We start from the raw sequence: 18,232 nt of genomic DNA, 5'->3' as shown, positions 1-18,232 counted from the left end.
TTATGGAGGATCCCTGGAGAAAACATAACAATGTCTCTCGTTATCTTAAACTGTCCCTGTAAGCACTCTCTTTAGAGTAAACAAGCTAGGAAAAATGTGTGATTGTTGGCTGTAAGCCCATCAGGTGATCTGGAACACAAACACAGAGAAAAACTGTCCTCCGTTACGCCAGTGTTTGACTGTGTTATGTCACTATGCCAGATATAAACAACATTGCGCACTGCTTTAGCAATAATTGGCAAACCAATATTATTTGGTGAACAAAACCAGACATTAGACTTATGCAACCAGGGGTCGGGAACCTTTTTTCACCAAAGAGCCATTTTTCATTTTTTGGCGAGTTTTTTTTTCAAAAGAGCCATTGGAAAAAAACCAATGTATTACTACACATATACAATATATATAAACAAATATGACTATGTTTGTTTTCCACAAATACAATTTAAAATAAACTAATGTTTTACTATAAAAATAGAATTTACTTATTTTTGGCTTTTGCCCACTGGGTACTTTGTTTACACCCGGTCACGTCATGCGTTTTCTGATCGGATATCTATCCAATCGTGAAAAGAGCAGGTGTAAATTCCCTCTGAAACGCTTTTGAGATGGATTTAAATCCGATCGCTCAAATCCCTTCAGGAGGTGGTCTGGGCCACATTCCAGAAGAAACAACTGCATCTGGTTTTTGAAACCACATATGCAAATTTTACTCCACCCAAAATGTTAAAACAAAAAAAAAAGCCTATAGCGGTTTATAGGCTATACGGCGTGTTATAGTCAGATATGACAGCACTAATGCAAGAAACATCACTGATCTCTTTAGCAAACTGACACAAAAATTTTTTTATTTATACCATATGTACATCGACTTAACATACAGTAGTCACCACTACTAAGCTACTAAATATATTGTAGTAGCCTACATTTTTTGTACAGCTGCTTTGCAACGATTTGTATTGTGAAAAGCGCTATACAAATAAACTTGAATTGAATTGAATTGAAATGAAACTGAAAGTAAGTTGCAGATGCTCGACGCACATTCATCTTCATTAAAAGTAGTGAGACAAACTTATCTTTGCAGTGTAGATGGCGCGCTCTCTTCTCTTGTGGTCTTTCATCCTGAAATTAGCTGATAATTAATAAAATGCACCGCTTATCTGTTGCTTTCCTTTGATGTGATCTCTGATCAATTTAAATATAACGAAGAGTATAATATAATTGAAGAGTGAATTCAAATCAGTTTTGCGACGATAATTGATCTGAGCAAACCAGACAGAGCAGAGCACATAACTTTCAATAAAAGCAAAGGTTTCTGTCCATTCATTTTGAAATTTGCTAGTCGATGCTCCTCTGAATGTTTTCTTTTCACCATCACCACTCACGGTTGTAGCGATTGTTGCTTAAATCTGCGCTCAAGGTGTTGTGACGCTTAAACAAAGAACCGCATCTTCGTTAACTTTGTACGTAGCACAACAAAGGAAATGTACTTTTATTTTCTGCAGGGAGCTGATTTCTAGTGAAGGTTATATTTTTTACTGTAATATGTTAGTGAAGGGATAACGCTGGCGTCGTTTTTTTTCAAAGAGCCTTATAAAATAGGTTCCCTGTATCGGATGCCCATTTTCCAAAAGGTGGTATGATTCTTTAGGGTCTTCATGAAATGTCTGCTAAATAATTTGGTTAAACGGCTGTTTTACCTTGTCAAAAACAGCTCTGTCCACAATGAGCCTTTTTGGTGCGTGTCTCTTTAAATGATAATGAGCTACTGCTCACTCCACCCCTCGCTTCCATTTTTTTGTGTATTCAGGGGTGCATTACCATCAGAAAAAAAACAACCCACTACGTCCTTAGTAGCTCTGATTTTGGGATAAAAAAAGACTCTTATGTTCACTTTTACATTACTACAAAACAACTGCATTGCTTATGAGACATTGTTGTCGCTGAAACAGCTTGATAACTGAGACTGATAAGACATTTAAACACCAAGTAGAAGTGAATTTTGCTTCTGATGTCCCCTTTAATGTGTCTCTTGTGACCACTTGCATTTGGATTTACTTGAGACACTCCCCTTGTTTCGTTACACTCTAAATCATATTGAAGTGCGCGTTGAGTGCAGCACACAAATACTATCGACTGAAAGAACCCACGTTACACGAATTATGAGTGATCTGGAAAGCAAGCGAAGCCATAATCTGTTTTGGTGTACTTTCTCACAACATGTCCCACAATGATTACATATTAGGACAGTAAGCAGAGAGACTTTTGTGCCTGTTCGAACACATTCAACTCTATGGGCATCTACACTATGAAAGAATCAGGTTAAATGCGTTTTTATTTCTGAAGTGGCTGAAAGCTGACAAGCTCAAAATGATTTAGACTTCTTTTTAGACTTGTATTTAGTGTCATCCTCTAATGATCGGTTCAACAAAAATGCATAATAAAAGGATAGTTCACCCAAAAATGAAAATTCTGTCATTAATTACCAGGTTTAAGATATTTTTGATAAAATCCGAGAGCTTTCTGACCCTGCATAGACAGCAGTGCAACTATGTTCAAGGACCAAAAAAGACGTAAGGACACATTGTTAAAATAGTTAATGTGACATTAGCGGCTCAACCTTAATTTTACAAAGCTACAAGAATATTTTTTTGTACTCAAAGAAAACAAAAATAACAACTGTCCGTGGCAGGTACTCTCTTGAACGTGTGTCAAAAGCTCTTGGATTTCATCAAAAATAATAAGGATTAGTTCACTTCCAGAACACAAATTTACAGATAATTTACTCACCCCTTTGTCATTCAAGATGTTTATGTCTTTCTTTCTTCAGTCGTAAAGAAATTATGTTTTTTGATGAAAACATTTAAAAAATTTTATCCATATTGTGGACTTTTATGGTGCCTGTGAGTTTGAACTTCCAAAATGCAGTTAAAATGCAGCTTCAAAGGGCTCTAAATGATCCCAGCCGAGGAAGAAGGGTCTTATCTAGTGAAACAATCGGTCATTTTCTTAAATAAATTCATATTTATACACTTTTTAACCACAAATGCTCGTCTATCTCTGCAATATTCATAACAGTTAGGGTATGTCAAAAAACTCCCATCTCATTTCCTCCTCCAACTTCAAAATCGTACTACATCGCTGCAGAAGTACCGACCCAGTGTTCAAGTGAACGTGCAAAGAAGATCAAATGCCCTTTACAAAAACAGCGATGTAGGACGATTTTGAAGTTGGAGGAGAAAATATAATCTCAGAGACAAGCATTTGAGGTTAAAAAGTTTATAAATCGTCATTTGTTTTAGAAACTAACCAATCGTTTGGCTAAATAAGACCCTTCTTTCTCAGCTGGGATGTAGAGCCCTTTGAAGCTGCATTTAAACTGCATTTTGGAAGTTCAAACTCGCGGGCTCCATAGAAGTCCACTATATGGAGAAAATTCCTGAAACGTTTTCCGACTGTAGAAAGAAAGACATGAACATCTTGGATGACAAGGGGGTGGGTAAATCATCTGTAAATTTTTGTTTTGAAAGTGAACTAATCCCTAAATTGGGTTCTGAAGATGAACAAAGGTCTTACGGGTTTGAAATGACATGAGGGTGAGTAATTAATTATAGAGTTTTCATTTTTGGGTGAAAAGAGGGCCAGGGCCATTTAGTTCACTTAAACCCCAATCCATGCAAGCATTCACTTTGAGACCAATGTCCACATTTAAAAATTCAACCAGCAACCAATGCATAGAGCCAAGTCCCCACCCTGCATTTTTTCTTATTTAATAAGTTGTTACATCCACAATCGAAATACAGAAGAAGAGATCTTGCTACTTCTGTTTCAGTGCTAATTCAAAGGGATAGTTCACCCAAAAATGAAAGTTCTGTTATTATTTATTCACCTTCACGTTGTACCAAAATTATTACTTTCGTTGCTCAGAACACAAAAGAATATATTTTAAAGAATATTGGTAACCAAACACTCTCAAAGAAAAAAGTCATAGTCACAAAATTTAAGCCCTTTAAGTGTTCAAATACTTAGCCACTGACAGTATATGTGTTTGTGTGTGTGTTTACTCACCTCTATCAGTATCATACAGGTAGACAAATTTCTCCCATTTGTAATGGGCTAGCACACTGAGCAGCGCCCCCCGGAGGCTCGGCCTCATCTGCAGGACAAACTGCACATCTGTGTCCGTGGGAAAAGATGGAGTGATGAAGGAGGTGTGCAGAGCGCCGCAGAACGACGTTAATGTGTTCATTGACCTCCTGTCGTAGAATCCAAATATTGCATATACACCCCTGGAGAACTGAGAACAGACTGCCAGACCAAGAGAGAGACGGAAGCAGAGTCAGTGTACATAAACAAACATTAGGCACACAAACACTCACAAGCATTTCATTTTATGATGATCTCTGCTGAGTATGTGTACTTGTTTGTGTATGTGTGTGTGACTGAGTCTTTAAAAATGATCTGAAGAGACAACAGCCTGTTCGCAGAAACGGAAAGGTTACAACATCAGGTTTAATATCAAAGGGCTGCATGTATACGATGTGAATTCATCAAAAATCCAACTCAAATGTCCTGCTATTTATTTATTTTTAAATATCCTAAATACAGTTGTCACCTAAATTATTTAAAGATAAACTGCAAATGTTTCTAAATCTGGCAACCATGTAGCTAAGCTGACAGTAGACAGATTGAGTTCACTGACGTCTCTACAGCAATACATGAACGAATGCTCAGAAAAGTCAGTGATAAGCATTAATTCAGCTTTAGTGCTGTCTTATTAACTGCATATTTACAACCTTATGTTATCCGGAGGGAGGACATTTGTACTATTTGTCTGTTCCCTGAAGCAAATGATTTTTGCCTTGCACAAACACCTGCTTCTTGAAAAATAATAGAGCGAGGGAGAAAACAGGAGAGACTGCAGCAGGAATAGAGGTTGGTCGACTCTGAGAAAAGGAACAAAAGGGACAAATGTTCCTAAATGTGTCCAGAAGACATACAAACAAAAAAGCAAGAAAAAACAAATATGTGGCATGTGGACATGAGGGAGAAAAAGGAGGAAAATAGAAGCAAATGTCACATTACTCAGAGAGCCCAGAGGTTAAAAATCATCACACGCAGATGAACACACATTCACGGCCTACGCTAAAAAAAACATACATGCTCAAACATTCATACAGCAAAGCAAACACATTCACACACAATTGAGAGCTTTAGTACAACAGAGAAAACAACAGAACACCTCTGCAAACATTGTAAGAGACTACATACAAACACACACTGAGCCCTACACATAAATCCATATCCACTGTAGAAACTAAAGGTGACATCAATATTCAAATTAGTGGAATATTAAAATTTGCTTTTTATAAGCAGATTTTTAATCCATTAAAATAATGGTGGCTACCAATGGCGGAAGCCCTGTATGATGCACTGCTGCCCACCACCATTTTATTTTTTTAATAGATTTTTCCCTAAAGCCCAAAGTATGACCGAAATATTTAGTACTCTTTCAAACCGAAGCTGAGCTGTCTCATACACTCTTGCTCACAAGCACTTGTTGCGGTTTTTGCTACTTTGTTGTTGTCTGTCACTTTAATTTCGTTTTCTACTGTGAAACAATGGCCCGGGACAGTGTAGCCACCTTGTGGAACAACTGATTACTGCAAAATAACTTAAATGCGCATGTGTGACCTGCGTGTTCAAAAATAAGTTCAAAAATAAGGTGGTGCGCATACTATTTTAATGATGAAATTCATTTTACGAGCACTATACGCATAAAAAGTGAAGTATACTTTGGGCATTTGCCAATGAGAATGATTTGCAGAACAAACTTGTGCAAATTAATTCTAAAGCCATTCTGAAGTAAACTTTTGAATTTATGAAAATGTTCATAATTTTAAAATGTTAGTAGGTACGAAAGAAATGTACACAAGAAATGACACTGAATTTTGATGCACTGCCATTATAATATTTTACAAGTTTATTTGCTCTGTCTTTATTTTCTTTCTTTTTTGTAGCTGAGAGTTGATAACTGTTAACTTTGGGTAAAACATAGTGCTTGTTGCTGTCACTTTTACCCAGCCATCCAATCAATGGAGGCAGGTCTGAACAAAAGTGACCCTGGACCACAAAACCAGTCGTAAGTAGCACAGGTATATTTGTAGCAATAGCCAACAATACATTGTATGGGTCAAAATTATAGATTTTTCTTTTACGTCAAAAATCATTAGGATATTAAGTAAAGATTATGTTCCATGAAGGTATTTTGTAAATTCCCTACAGTAAATACATCAAAACTTAATTTTTGATTAGTAATATGCATTGCTAAGGACTTCATTTGGACAACTTTAAAAGCAATTTTCTCAATATTTGGATTTTTTTGTACCCTCAGATTGCAGATTTTCAAATAGTTGTATCTTAGTCAAATATTGTCCTATCCTAACAAACCATACATCAATGGAAAACGTATTTATCAGCTTTTAGATGATGTATAAATCTCAATTTAAAAAAAAATTGTATGCACATGCATTCCCTATTTACAATTGACTGGACACTCTTACAAACTTTCAGAATTTTTTTTTTTTAAATAAAGACTAAAAGAGTTAAGTCATGAGACCGCATTTTACTTCTGTTTGCATTTAGACTTTAAAGTTGTGTTCATTTGTGAAGACAATCATGCTGGAAAATGTGTAAGAACCAAACTTGTTGGTCACAGTGCTTATTTTCTACAGTAATCCAATTGCCAATGGAAAAATCCTATTTGGTTTTTGTCAAGGGAACCAGGATGATGTTAACTCCTAGGTTGACCTTCAAAAATACGTCTTGACTTTGGTGCTCCATTAGGTTGTTTTTCACCAAAACCAATCAAAGCACTTGGACTCAGTGAGAAACAAACATTCATTAGCTGACACTATTGGGTGTTTAGTTAATTACTCAAGCGAGTCAAGATGTACTATCATTGTCCTGAATTCACCAACTGGATGTTTAGGATGTCTAAAGAAGAAAGAAAATCATACAGATAATATCTACACACAAGTGGAGCATTGCATTTGTGTGGGCATCTGTTTTAGTGTGAGTGTCTGTTTTAGGTGGTCCTGTCCTGCTCTCTTTCTATATTGATCGCGCCTCAGTGGAAAGCAGCTCTCACCATGAGAGAACAAACGATCACTGCAGTTCAGAGAGACACATTCAGCTCTTACTCACTCTCTCATTCAGTCCTTAAAGCTGAAGTGTGTATTTTTTGCTATAATACTTTCTACTATCTCAGCTCAATATAGTCATCTAAGCCATTTTTGTAGGTTGATTTTTCCTGAAGTGTAAACACTGTGGCTCTGAGGTGCATTCAAAACATTGCTCAGCTTGTTTGAGAAGCACAACACAGCAACACTGGCTTGACCAATAACGTGATTTTAGGGTGGGACTATCTATTTGTCTGACCAATTACAGACAGTGTTTAAGAAACCTGTTTGACAACAACTATAGACCTTTTTCCTGAGTAAACGATGAGCGCCGCCATTACAAATTCTAACGTCAGATTGAATGCTGTTCTGTTCCGGTTTCCGTAGGAACCCATTCAAATAGCGTCCATCTGTTTTTAATGTAGCTAACGTCCGCTGCTTCGTGTCATCTACTAGTGATGCGCGGGTCGTCTCATAACCCGCGGGCCCCGCGGGTAACCCGCGGGTCGGGTTGGGGCGGGTAAAGAAACTGTCACTTTATTTGCGGGGCGGGTTGGGGCGGGTCATTAAATACAAAATAAAATAAAAAAAATCAATGTATGTTGCGTGCAATTCCCTATAGCTCATATTACATATTTGGGAATATCTATTTTCATATTTTATTAAGTTCTTTAATAAGGTTATCAACACGTCACGTCCACGAAAGCGCCAAGCTGCTCCCGCTGCCAGCCACAAGCGCATCAAGCGAACGCTCATTCGGCTCTGCAGGCCTGGTGCTATGCGTATTTAAATCTCCTCTGATGCGCATTTTCCTGCATTAGCCAAAATCATGACAGTCAACCACATCCAGTTATATGTGAATGAATGTAAATATTCGCTAAAAACACACAATAAAGACAGCAATGATGTAGTCAGGACTGTGGCGCCGGCTTGCTTTGAAATGTATTTGGTTATTGCGCCCGCTGCGTCCTGCACCCTAGTCATTTTAAACAGTACATAATAACGAAAACAATATCTTACAAATAAAAAGAAGCAGATTTTCATGATCAGAACTTCCTTAAACCAGTGAACCTTTAAATCTTTCAGTCCAAGGATCCAGTAAACGAATGCGTTCAAACAGAAAGTTCAAAACGATATTCATAAATGAAGCATATATACCCACATTTCTTCCGGCACCACTAACGTTACACCACTGATTATCTTGTTATTAATATGATTTGATTTATGGTTCATATTCATAATCGTACAGTATTGTTGCCAGTTTAAAGGGCGAAAAGCACTTTCGGTTTTCATTTGCATTACAATGCATAGTATGTCTATTTAATTGTCGCGGGTGCGGGGCGGGGCGGGTTGTAAAAATAGACACAGTACTGCGGGGCGGGCTGGGGCGGGCTGGGGCGGGCCAAATAATTTCATAATTGCGGGACCCGCGGGTTGAAAAAAACCCCGACCCGCGCATCACTATCATCTACACACTCATTAAAGTGAGGCACTGACAACTGACGGTCATTGCAACATTGCCAAGTGATGGCGCTATGGAGCCATTGTGCTTTTTAAAAACATTTTAATAGGTTTAACATTATTAGCTCGGAATATACCCTAATTTGACTAGAAACAATGCAGACCGGAAATGCAAAGCATTCTTTCAGTTAAGAGTCGGACTTACATCCGTGTTCAGGAAAAACGTCTATAGGTGCACAATATATCATCTCATATACCATTTTGCATTTTGTTCTCAATTTGAAGGTGAAACAAATATGTTTCAAGTGAAATATGTAATCAACAGTTAAGATTTGGTTAGCACATATGCACTGTGAAGTACAATGTATATACAAGTTTAATACAAGTGAGTGGTTTTACCTAATTGGCCAACAGATAAAATGACTGATTATTGTATTGGCAATAACATGCAGTTGATTATTGGTTATAGTTGATGGGTTTTTTTTTAATTACTCTTATGACTGGTTTTGTGGTCCAGGGTCAGGTTTATTGTGGGATTATCAAAAGAAAAAAGTAGAGCGGGAACATTGATGAGGACTGACATGAATGCGAGCTTGCAGTCGATTGTAAAAAATGGTTTCTGAGGATGAAATTATTACATAAATCCATCTCACATCCCCAGAGAGAAGTCTGGGAGATTTCACTGAAAGATTAAGTTATGGCATTTTAATAAAATTGGTAAAAAAAAAATAATACAAATTGTAAAAATGAAATGGAAGAATCGTTTAATAAAACCAATAACGCGTATGTACAAATTTCCATTCCATGCCGACTTTAACAGTTATTTTTGCAATTCCAATTGGTGACGCTACTGGCGTAGAAATTACACAAAGACGAGGTAATGATTACACATCTCTCTCACGCTCTGTTTTTTCTCCTTCATTTGTTCTTCTAACTGAGCCAGCAGGTTACATCTGCTTACTGCCTTTCTGCCCTTCTTTTCATCTGTCTTTCGAACGCTCCAGGGAGCAATAAAGAAAAAAACATTGAGAAGACTGAAAACCGTAGAGCCGGAGAGTGAGCAAAAGAGTGAGTGAAAAATAACCTGTTTACAGACCCTCTGACCCCTACTGTTTTCTCTCCATTATGCAGATTGCCTCAATTAAAACAGCAGGGTCACTGCATACGTATGCTGTCAAAACCTTTTTCTCAGAAACCGTTTGACGCACAACTCTCTCTCGCAGCGCTGTGAGCGACTTCCACTAAACCAGCTCACCTGACTAAAACAAGCACTGCATGCAAATGTGTGTGTGCTCTGATTCAAAGACATCCCCAGAGAGAAAAATAAGTGTCTGTCTCTATTTATGAACAGTTCTCGCATCACTGTTAAAGCACTTTGTCCTTCCTGTCATGTTATTCCTGAATATGTACTTTGAGCTTTCAGAGCATCTCTGCAAAGTTTATTCATTAAACTTTAAAATCACCTTCAGAGTCTGAGAGGTTATGTGCATGTCTTTTTTCTTGCAAACCTTTTCATTTATATTTTTAAAAGCCCAGCTGTTTGTGTCTGATGGGCCAACCAGATGCCTGAAGCAATGTGTGTGTATGTGTGTGTTAATGCAGTGAAGAAAGATCAATGACTGCAGCAATAACATCATGATAAGCCAGGAAACCAAAAGCTCACAAAGACTGTCTCTCACACAGACACGCTCAGATGAGCAGCCAGGCCAGTCAGAGACACACAATGGTAATGACAGCAGCTGTAAACAGGCATTTTATAATGATGGTAAAGCTCTCTCACTCTTGTACACACACACACGCACACACACACGAACACACACACGAACACACACACGAACACACACACACACACACACACACACACACACACACACACACACACAGCGCAGGGCACTAACCCTTGCACTGGTTTGGGCATGTGTGCAAATGTCAGCCTGCACTCATCATCATCTCTCTCTCAGCCTTTCTGCTATTCTCTCTATCTCTCCATTATCAAGACCTGAGGCTTGTGCCACAGAAGAGTTTTTCACATTTTCTTCTCTCCGTTTCTCTTTTTTGCCAACTTCTCACACTCTCAGTCTTTATCTGCTGTTTTCTTCTTTTTATTTTCTTGACATTGCAACTGAATCATTAGATTTTCCATATTAAAACCTTGGGTTTTTGCCACCTCCAAACAAATTCTAAACTGAGAATTTTTGAATGAGACAAACAGTGTCTGTTACAGCTGTGTGCAGGGGGCAGCACTTCATGTCTAATGTTGCTTTTGTTGCACATGACTAGACTTGAAGAATACTACCTAATGCAATGAACTTTAACATTTTTAACAAAAGGTAAACAAGCAGATTCAGAGTGACATTCCAGAAATAGGACAGATCAGCAGTCTTATTTAATACGTTACAGGCAGAGAAATGATAGAAAATGAGACTCGTGATGTGAGGGAATATTGCACATGCTTGTAATAAGATATTTACTTCCACGCAATTGAATTTTCCTAACACCTACATTGTGAACACGATCAAGGTCCCGTGACTCACTGCTTGAATCGCTTTTGGTTTGTTTTAAAAATTAGAATCTGAAGGTTGTCTCCTGCCCCCTCACAACATGTCCCTACTAAGTTGAAAACCAATCTACGGCCTTGGTGAGGATAGATAGATAGATAGATATGGGTGAATTCAGCTTAACTGGGACATTTTCCTCAGTCATCTAAATGGCAAAAAATGTCACAATTTACCTGAATTCACCCCCTACATATACTGTTATTATAACGCTCTATGAACGGTTAAGGATAAACAGGTGCGGGGCATCCCGCAGAATTGTATGTGGAAAAAAGAGCAGAGACTCACAAGCATGCGTGACTGAAAAGCTATTGGACGACTCCAGATTGTCCACGTTATAATTCAGATGAAAGGGTTTCTCGGTGACGTTCTGATTGGTGTTGTACAGCTGAACGGCGAAGCGGAACGCGCTGTGTTCCTGGACAGTGGAGCGCATGAAGAGACCACCTGCATGCGAGATCAGATGAGTTAAGAGCATATACTTTAGACTTGTTCGAGTGAGGCACAATAGTAGTAACATTCACATCATTTACACTCTGTTTGGCACTGAAGGTGCAAACTTCTCGTATGGAGTGTGGAACATGTGGGTGATGCAGCAGGTAGATAAAGATTTCGGCGCGTTTCCAAGGAAAGAGACGTTTAATATTTTGATCAATAAATAATCAAGTCGCTCACCGATATTGATCTGGTTTGGAAAGCCTGCTTGGGTTTGCAGCACCAGCCACGGCAGGAGCAGGACGCTCGTTTGCGCTCGCCGCCGCATTTTGTCTCCGACCTCTAGAATTCTTCAGCTGACACGCGCAACATCCAGACCGGGCGAGAGGGCGACAACAAAATCCGCCAGATGTGCACCGACTCCCTCACGCGATGCCGGAGAGGTGCATTCGGGCTGCAGGACGAACACCGAGTACAAGCAAACAAGCGCGGAGAGCCTCTCAATTCAGGACAGCGCTGCGGATCATCCAATCGGACCGCTGATCAAACTTGATGTGACGTGAAATTACAACAGCACCCGCGTACGCGCAAACGCACGCGCGCAACCCGCCACTGCGGACCCGCGTGCGCAGTCCGCATACAGCTCAGAAAAATCAGCACGCGACCCCGAGAACAGTCCACTTCAAAACCGTCGTTAAAACCCTTTATATTCTGCACAAATCCTCTGTGTTTTCGCGCGCGCTTTCACCGCGCGTACAGTGGCAAATCAGCACAAAAAATTAAAGTTCACACAACAGCCCACAGGTCCGGACCATTGCTATTCCACACCTGCGCGCTAGTCATACAGTGTCAAAGTCTCTGTCGAAAGGCGAGAGATTTTAATAGGATACGAGTCAATGAGGTGAATTGCATAAATCCGAATTTCAAACAGGATATTAATATTTTATGTCGAATAGAGGTGATCTCTGCAAGCTGTAAACTTGAGGTCTTCACCAAACACACCGCACTGCGTGTGTGTAAAATCACATTTGTGTTTTCCTCATAATCTATCAGGAGATTCTTGCTGGTTAAAAGAGTCTTGGCATGAGAAACCAAATTTCTTTTGTTCTTTTGACATAAAAGAGGTCTTTGTATGCTTAATACATCCTGCAAGTTTCATAATAGGGCTGGACTATTAATTAGGGCTCCTATTATTAGGGCTCCTATTAAAATTATATAAAAACATTTTTAATAAAAACAATACAAAATATAAGGTTCACTTTTTATTTTTATTTAGCCTTTACAAACAAGAAATGTGAAATAAACTATCACATAAATAAAACTCTAAGACTCAGCTTATTAACAATAATATATTTCCATTTAAACTAGAGCAGGCTGATTTTTCATATAAATTTAAACAACAAACAAACTGCTTCAGCAGTTTTCAAATAAAGAAACAAAAATAATAAAATAAGTAAAGAGTGAGCAACAACAAAAACACATTGCTCTGGCCGGAACAGAAAAGGGGGAAAGAAATCATAATAAAAATTATGCCACTAGGCCAACTAATTATTAATCCTCTTCCAGAAAGGAGGTCAGGGCTCACAAAATTTCTAAATCTCTGGTAGCCCTTCGGGCAGGTACTCTTCAGATTTTGGTAGCCCGAAAATTACTTTAACTAGCCCCCCCCAAAAAAAAACAAAAAAAAAAAACTTAAATTTAGAAAATTAAATAGGAGTCTAAATGTCAATCAAAAATATTTTCAATACACAAATATCAACAAATATCAAGGAATGAATTTTATTTCACTATTTACAGTGTATGCGGAATTTTTAAATATCAATTTGAGGCAATTTATGACCCTTTTTAAGAGCTGCACAAGTAAAATGAACAGTATGAGTGGGGTTGGACGATGTACGGTATTAAGCCATATTAAACCATAAAATTACATGATTTACAGTTCAGATACAGGTTTTTCACAAAAAAATCTTATAAAATGGCATTTCAGCCTTTATACCATTAAAAGGAATAAATCAAGTATATAATGTATTATATTTATTTAAAACATAAATATAACTGTCTTCATTGTTTAGATTTTTAGAAAGCACATTAACTTCTTTCACATTTACAACTCTGTGTTTCCTGCATAAAAAACATTGGTTGAGATTTGCAATAATCTGACCAGCTGAAAATGTGGACATGCATATTCATTCTCTGTCACTAGGTGGCGCTTTAGGAGCGCTAAAATATTACGGTTTCCCTAGTAACGGCTGTATACAAAGCAGCATTAACGCAGTTTTATCAGGCATGAAATGAAAATGCCAACGATACGTTTCTGAGGACAATCGGCTCCCTTCAGATACATTCATATAAAGACATCAGTGCCGCCGTTTTGACTTTGAAACGTGCAGCGTGCATATTTATTTATTTACATCATTGCCTCTTAAAATTTAATCCAGCCCTATCGCGATTGTTTATTTAACGAAGTCAAAGCCTTTTTGAAAATCAATTTGAAGCGGCCAGCGCTGATATTATGGCGAGTATTTGCATGAACCGTGTATAACTTACCAATGGCAGAGTTTATCCGAACTTAAAAAGCCGAACCACTTCAACACCACTGAATTAGTCTTTCCTCTCTTATCAACTATTTCGTCTGCCTTCTTTCTTGTGGAAGCTTGTTCATCCACATCTGTATTGCGGTCAGGGATACTCATTTTGTAGCTAAAAACTTCCCGCAACGGATATGCAAATGTATATGGAAATATCGGAAACGGGTTTAAAGGTCCCATATTGTCAAAATCGAAATTTCCTGGCTTTTTTCATGATAACTGAGGCCTAGGGGCTATGTAACTACCATATGAGTTTCAAAACAGTCAATCCACAGTAAACTGCACACAGCCTGCTTAAAGTAGCTGTTCATTTTCACGAGCCGCTGTGACTTCCGTAACGATGTGACGTCCGATCTACTCAGGCACCGCCTTCAGTCACCACCCCAAGCACCAATCACGTCCCACCCTCCTTTTGTCAAACCCAGACAATATCGTGTCCATAACATTGCTAAGCAACAACACACGAAAACAAGTCGAGAAAACCCTGTTCAGTCTATAGATGTCGAAACTGCATCATTGCACAGGCTTCAGAACAACGTGAATATAAGAGACCACTGGCACGTCAACTTCAGCCTCTTTCACACAGCGATTCCGGTAAATACACGGATAATGTGTCCCATGATTTGTTCCGGAGTTGTTTGATTTGGTTCATTGATTCACAGTTGTTTTCCGGAATCTGTGCGTGCTTTACATATAACCCATAAAAACATGTGATGTTTGGATGTGAAATGTAATGCGACGCGTACGTTTCACTAAACTGAAACTAACCTGAACAAACTGCTTCAGTGCTGATAGTGAGGAGCTGGCTCTGCCCGATCGCCGCTTCATTCCACTTTGCACGTATTTTTTCGTTGTGAAGAGTCGCAGGGTAACGTTCATCATCACTACAACACTGCCTTTATGGTTCTGGCTTTTGTTCACACAGCGCTCGTTACCATAATTTTCCAGAATCAGCGCGCATTGTGAAAGGGGCTTTACTAAAGCAACAGTTATGTAGCTTACTGCATTCGGTGTTTGAAAAAGAAAAATCATTAATGATCATTCTGAAATATCCTGTTGAGTATCAGCAGGCTAGGCTCTCTATGGCTCTGGGCTCGGCTAAAGCATACATGACCGTAGTTAACTGTGGTTGGCCTGGCTGTGCTTCACTCAGAAAACAACAGGCCAATCAGAAGAGAGGCTCATGAATATTAGTTAGATGGGCCAAAATCGACCTGTTTTTGACAGAGCTCCTAAAAAAGGAGCTGTAAAAATATATTGAGATGGATTTTGGCACTTATACTGCAAATATATATTCTTAAGGACATCAACAACTAAAATAAACCTCCAGAAATGTGTACAATATGGGACCTTTAAAAATCGTATCACCGTTATTGAAAAAAAATTCTATCGCGATATATATTGATATCGAATTATTGTCCAGCCTTATTTCATAACTTAAGATGTCCTCATCATCAATAAAAAAACATTTATGTTATAACTAGGGGCGGTTCAAGGGTGAGTTGATATCTGTTAATGTAGACATTAATGTGTGTTTCAGAATACACAGAATACACTTCAAATAAATATGTTGAAAGTTATTGGCAAAGAGGCTTAATTTTTTTAAGAGACAAGTATAATTAATTATAATTTGCACTTACAAATTGCATAAAAAATATTCTGAGATTGTTTTAAAGTCCCCATGAAATCAAAATTGAAATTTTTTTGGTTTTACCAGTCTCTCACTACCGGCAATATGAATCAACGATTTTGATGACATCACCCTGCACTTCAGCTTCTCATCAAACTTTCTGTCCAATCAAGTGCTTTCTAGAATCTGAAGCGTCCGGCCCCTACACTATAAACAGATGCTGAAGCTGCAGCTGAAATCTGTCATGTGTTTACAGAACTAGTATTTTCTATACAGTAAATGGCACGTAGTGCACTATACTGGGCACAGGGAACAATTCAGACAGTGTAAATATGTTTTCCGTTGGGGCAAATGAAGTCTGGTTTCGCGTTATGTCACACGAACCGCCACAGCGTGCACATAGTCTGCTCCGGTCCAGAGACACGATAACACGAAGCGGATCATATGCGCGAGTCGGCGCAGACCAAAAAACGTATCTGACCCATTTGAATTCTACACAGAATGCTATTTTATATATAGATAATGCAATATGGATGTGATTGTGGTTGTCATACACTGTCAAATGCAGCTTTACCAAGTTTAATGGCTCTGGCCCAAGCTGTGATATAAACAAAATAGTGTATGGCGATACGCTAAATTTTTATATCGTCCTATCATCAGCCTGTGAGATCGCCAATACACGATACTATCATGCTAATTTATTTAATTATCTCTGTACTCAATTCCTTATTCGTTTTGTAAGGGTAGTCTTGTTTTTGGGCATGTGACTTAGTTGTGCGTGTACAGAGCATTGACGCTAGTTCTGCTGGAGAGGTTCCAGTTTACTTTCAGTTTCATTCTCTGCTATCCGCTATCTTCAGTGAGTGGTAAATGTGCGTGCATGAAATGTAAATGAATGTATCTTTCTTTACCCGTCATATTGCGATAATGTTACCGCTGTATGTCTGATAGCTGCCATTAGTTCATGTTGTAGTTCAGTTAATATAGAATGTGGATAAGCATTTTAGCACTTTAAAAAACATTCCCGTTATAATCATTTCTATCTACACTGTATGATGAATGAATCTCCTACCCATTTTCACTTTCACATCTGCAGGGCGACGCAACCACTCTAGTCAATGCTTGTGTTTATACCGCGGCAAGTTTCTGAAGCAGAACCGACTCTCCGCGCCGCATCGCTAGTTAGGCACCTTTTTGACAAATAATAATAAGAATTGTCCTTCTATCGTCAAAGGCATCAGCAACAGGTGATATCTCTAACAATCGTCACTGGCCTTTTTTCATGGCAGAAGCTGAAAACTTCTCAACTTTTTAAGCGCCAATGCAGGCATCAGCTAATCAGAACGCCTTATGTAAATACCCCAGTGCAGATGCTAGCCAATTCCATTTATGCAACACCAGTAAAATAATGTGATTGGCTGTCACTATGATGGTCGCGTCATCAGCAAGCCTCACACTCCCTCTGACAAGCGTTATTTTGTAAACGAAGCAGTGTCGAGGAGAGTTCACAAAGAAACATTTGTTGAAAGATGAAACTGAACTGGATCTGACTGCAGCTGCATCACAAACTGTAAGTAAATGGTTTCATAATGCTTTGTCTGGAAATTACCGTTTTATTTGGATTATGCTGTCAAAATAATCACATGTTGATACTGTTGCCTATGCAATGATGTTAGCCAATCATAACAGAATGAGAGTTGAAAATAATTTTTTTCAAAAAACTTTATAAGTAAACCTCAAGGAACATATTAGAATAATAAAAAATACATGTCATTTTTTGCGATTTAATATTATCCATCTATTATTTTCATTTACGTGTTTGTTTATCTATTTTGTCCCGTGCATATCACTATACAAGTGTTTTTTTTCTTTTTTAAATCCTCTGATCTGTTTGATCACTGCTGTTGGCTGTGTGTGTGAAGTCTGTCTCTGGAGTGCTTCAGATAACACAAGCTGTCCTTTTATGCCTCTAAGAACTGACTGACTCATATAATGAAAACGTGTTCATCTATAATAATGTTTTCTTGCATTTAGGCTGTTTACACCATTCTAGGATCTGTATTCTTCTTGAAACACTCTCTACCCAGAGAAAAGCTCTCTGCAGGTGCCTGTAATTGTGATATGCTCCCACATTTTCAGACTTGGCATCACCCAAAACTGAAAGCTCACAGCTCTGAGCTGGATACGGCTGACTAACAGCGACCCAGATTTCCTCAGCTCCTTATTTCCTATGTGTGTGTGTGTGTGTGTGTGTGTGTGTGTGTGTGTGTGTGTGTCTATACTGACCATACAAGCCATGTCTGTGTACGCTGTGCCAGATTTATCAGACTGACTCTCTTGTTGAATGCAGACACACATGCACACCCTCACAAACATCTCTCTCAC

The 18,232-nt window shown here is 38.5% G+C and overlaps 1 protein-coding gene across 4 annotated transcripts in view; it reads right to left on the bottom strand.

The window, feature by feature from the left end:
- Nucleotides 1–12,280, bottom strand: part of gria3a (glutamate receptor, ionotropic, AMPA 3a) — a 54,483-nt gene extending 42,203 nt beyond the window's left edge. The window contains exons 1-3 of one of the 4 annotated variants that reach the window (XR_012355592.1): nt 11,870–12,280; nt 11,483–11,641; nt 4,066–4,305 (exon numbers count right to left, since the gene is read on the bottom strand). Coding sequence is in view for 3 of the 4 variants with exons in the window: in XM_073840369.1 (XP_073696470.1) it covers nt 4,066–4,305; nt 11,483–11,641; nt 11,870–11,957 (487 nt within the window). In the remaining variant the exon portion in view is untranslated. The remainder of the gene's footprint in view (nt 1–4,065; nt 4,306–11,482; nt 11,642–11,869) is intronic. The other 3 variants (XM_073840369.1, XM_073840368.1, XM_073840367.1) reach the window with 3 other exon arrangements.
- Between the last annotated feature and the right edge of the window lie 5,952 nt (nt 12,281–18,232).

The sequence above is a fragment of the Garra rufa genome, chromosome 5, assembly GCF_049309525.1.
Source record: "Garra rufa chromosome 5, GarRuf1.0, whole genome shotgun sequence".
NCBI lineage: Eukaryota > Metazoa > Chordata > Actinopteri > Cypriniformes > Cyprinidae > Garra > Garra rufa.
This window is presented reverse-complemented; position numbering and strand designations above follow the sequence as displayed.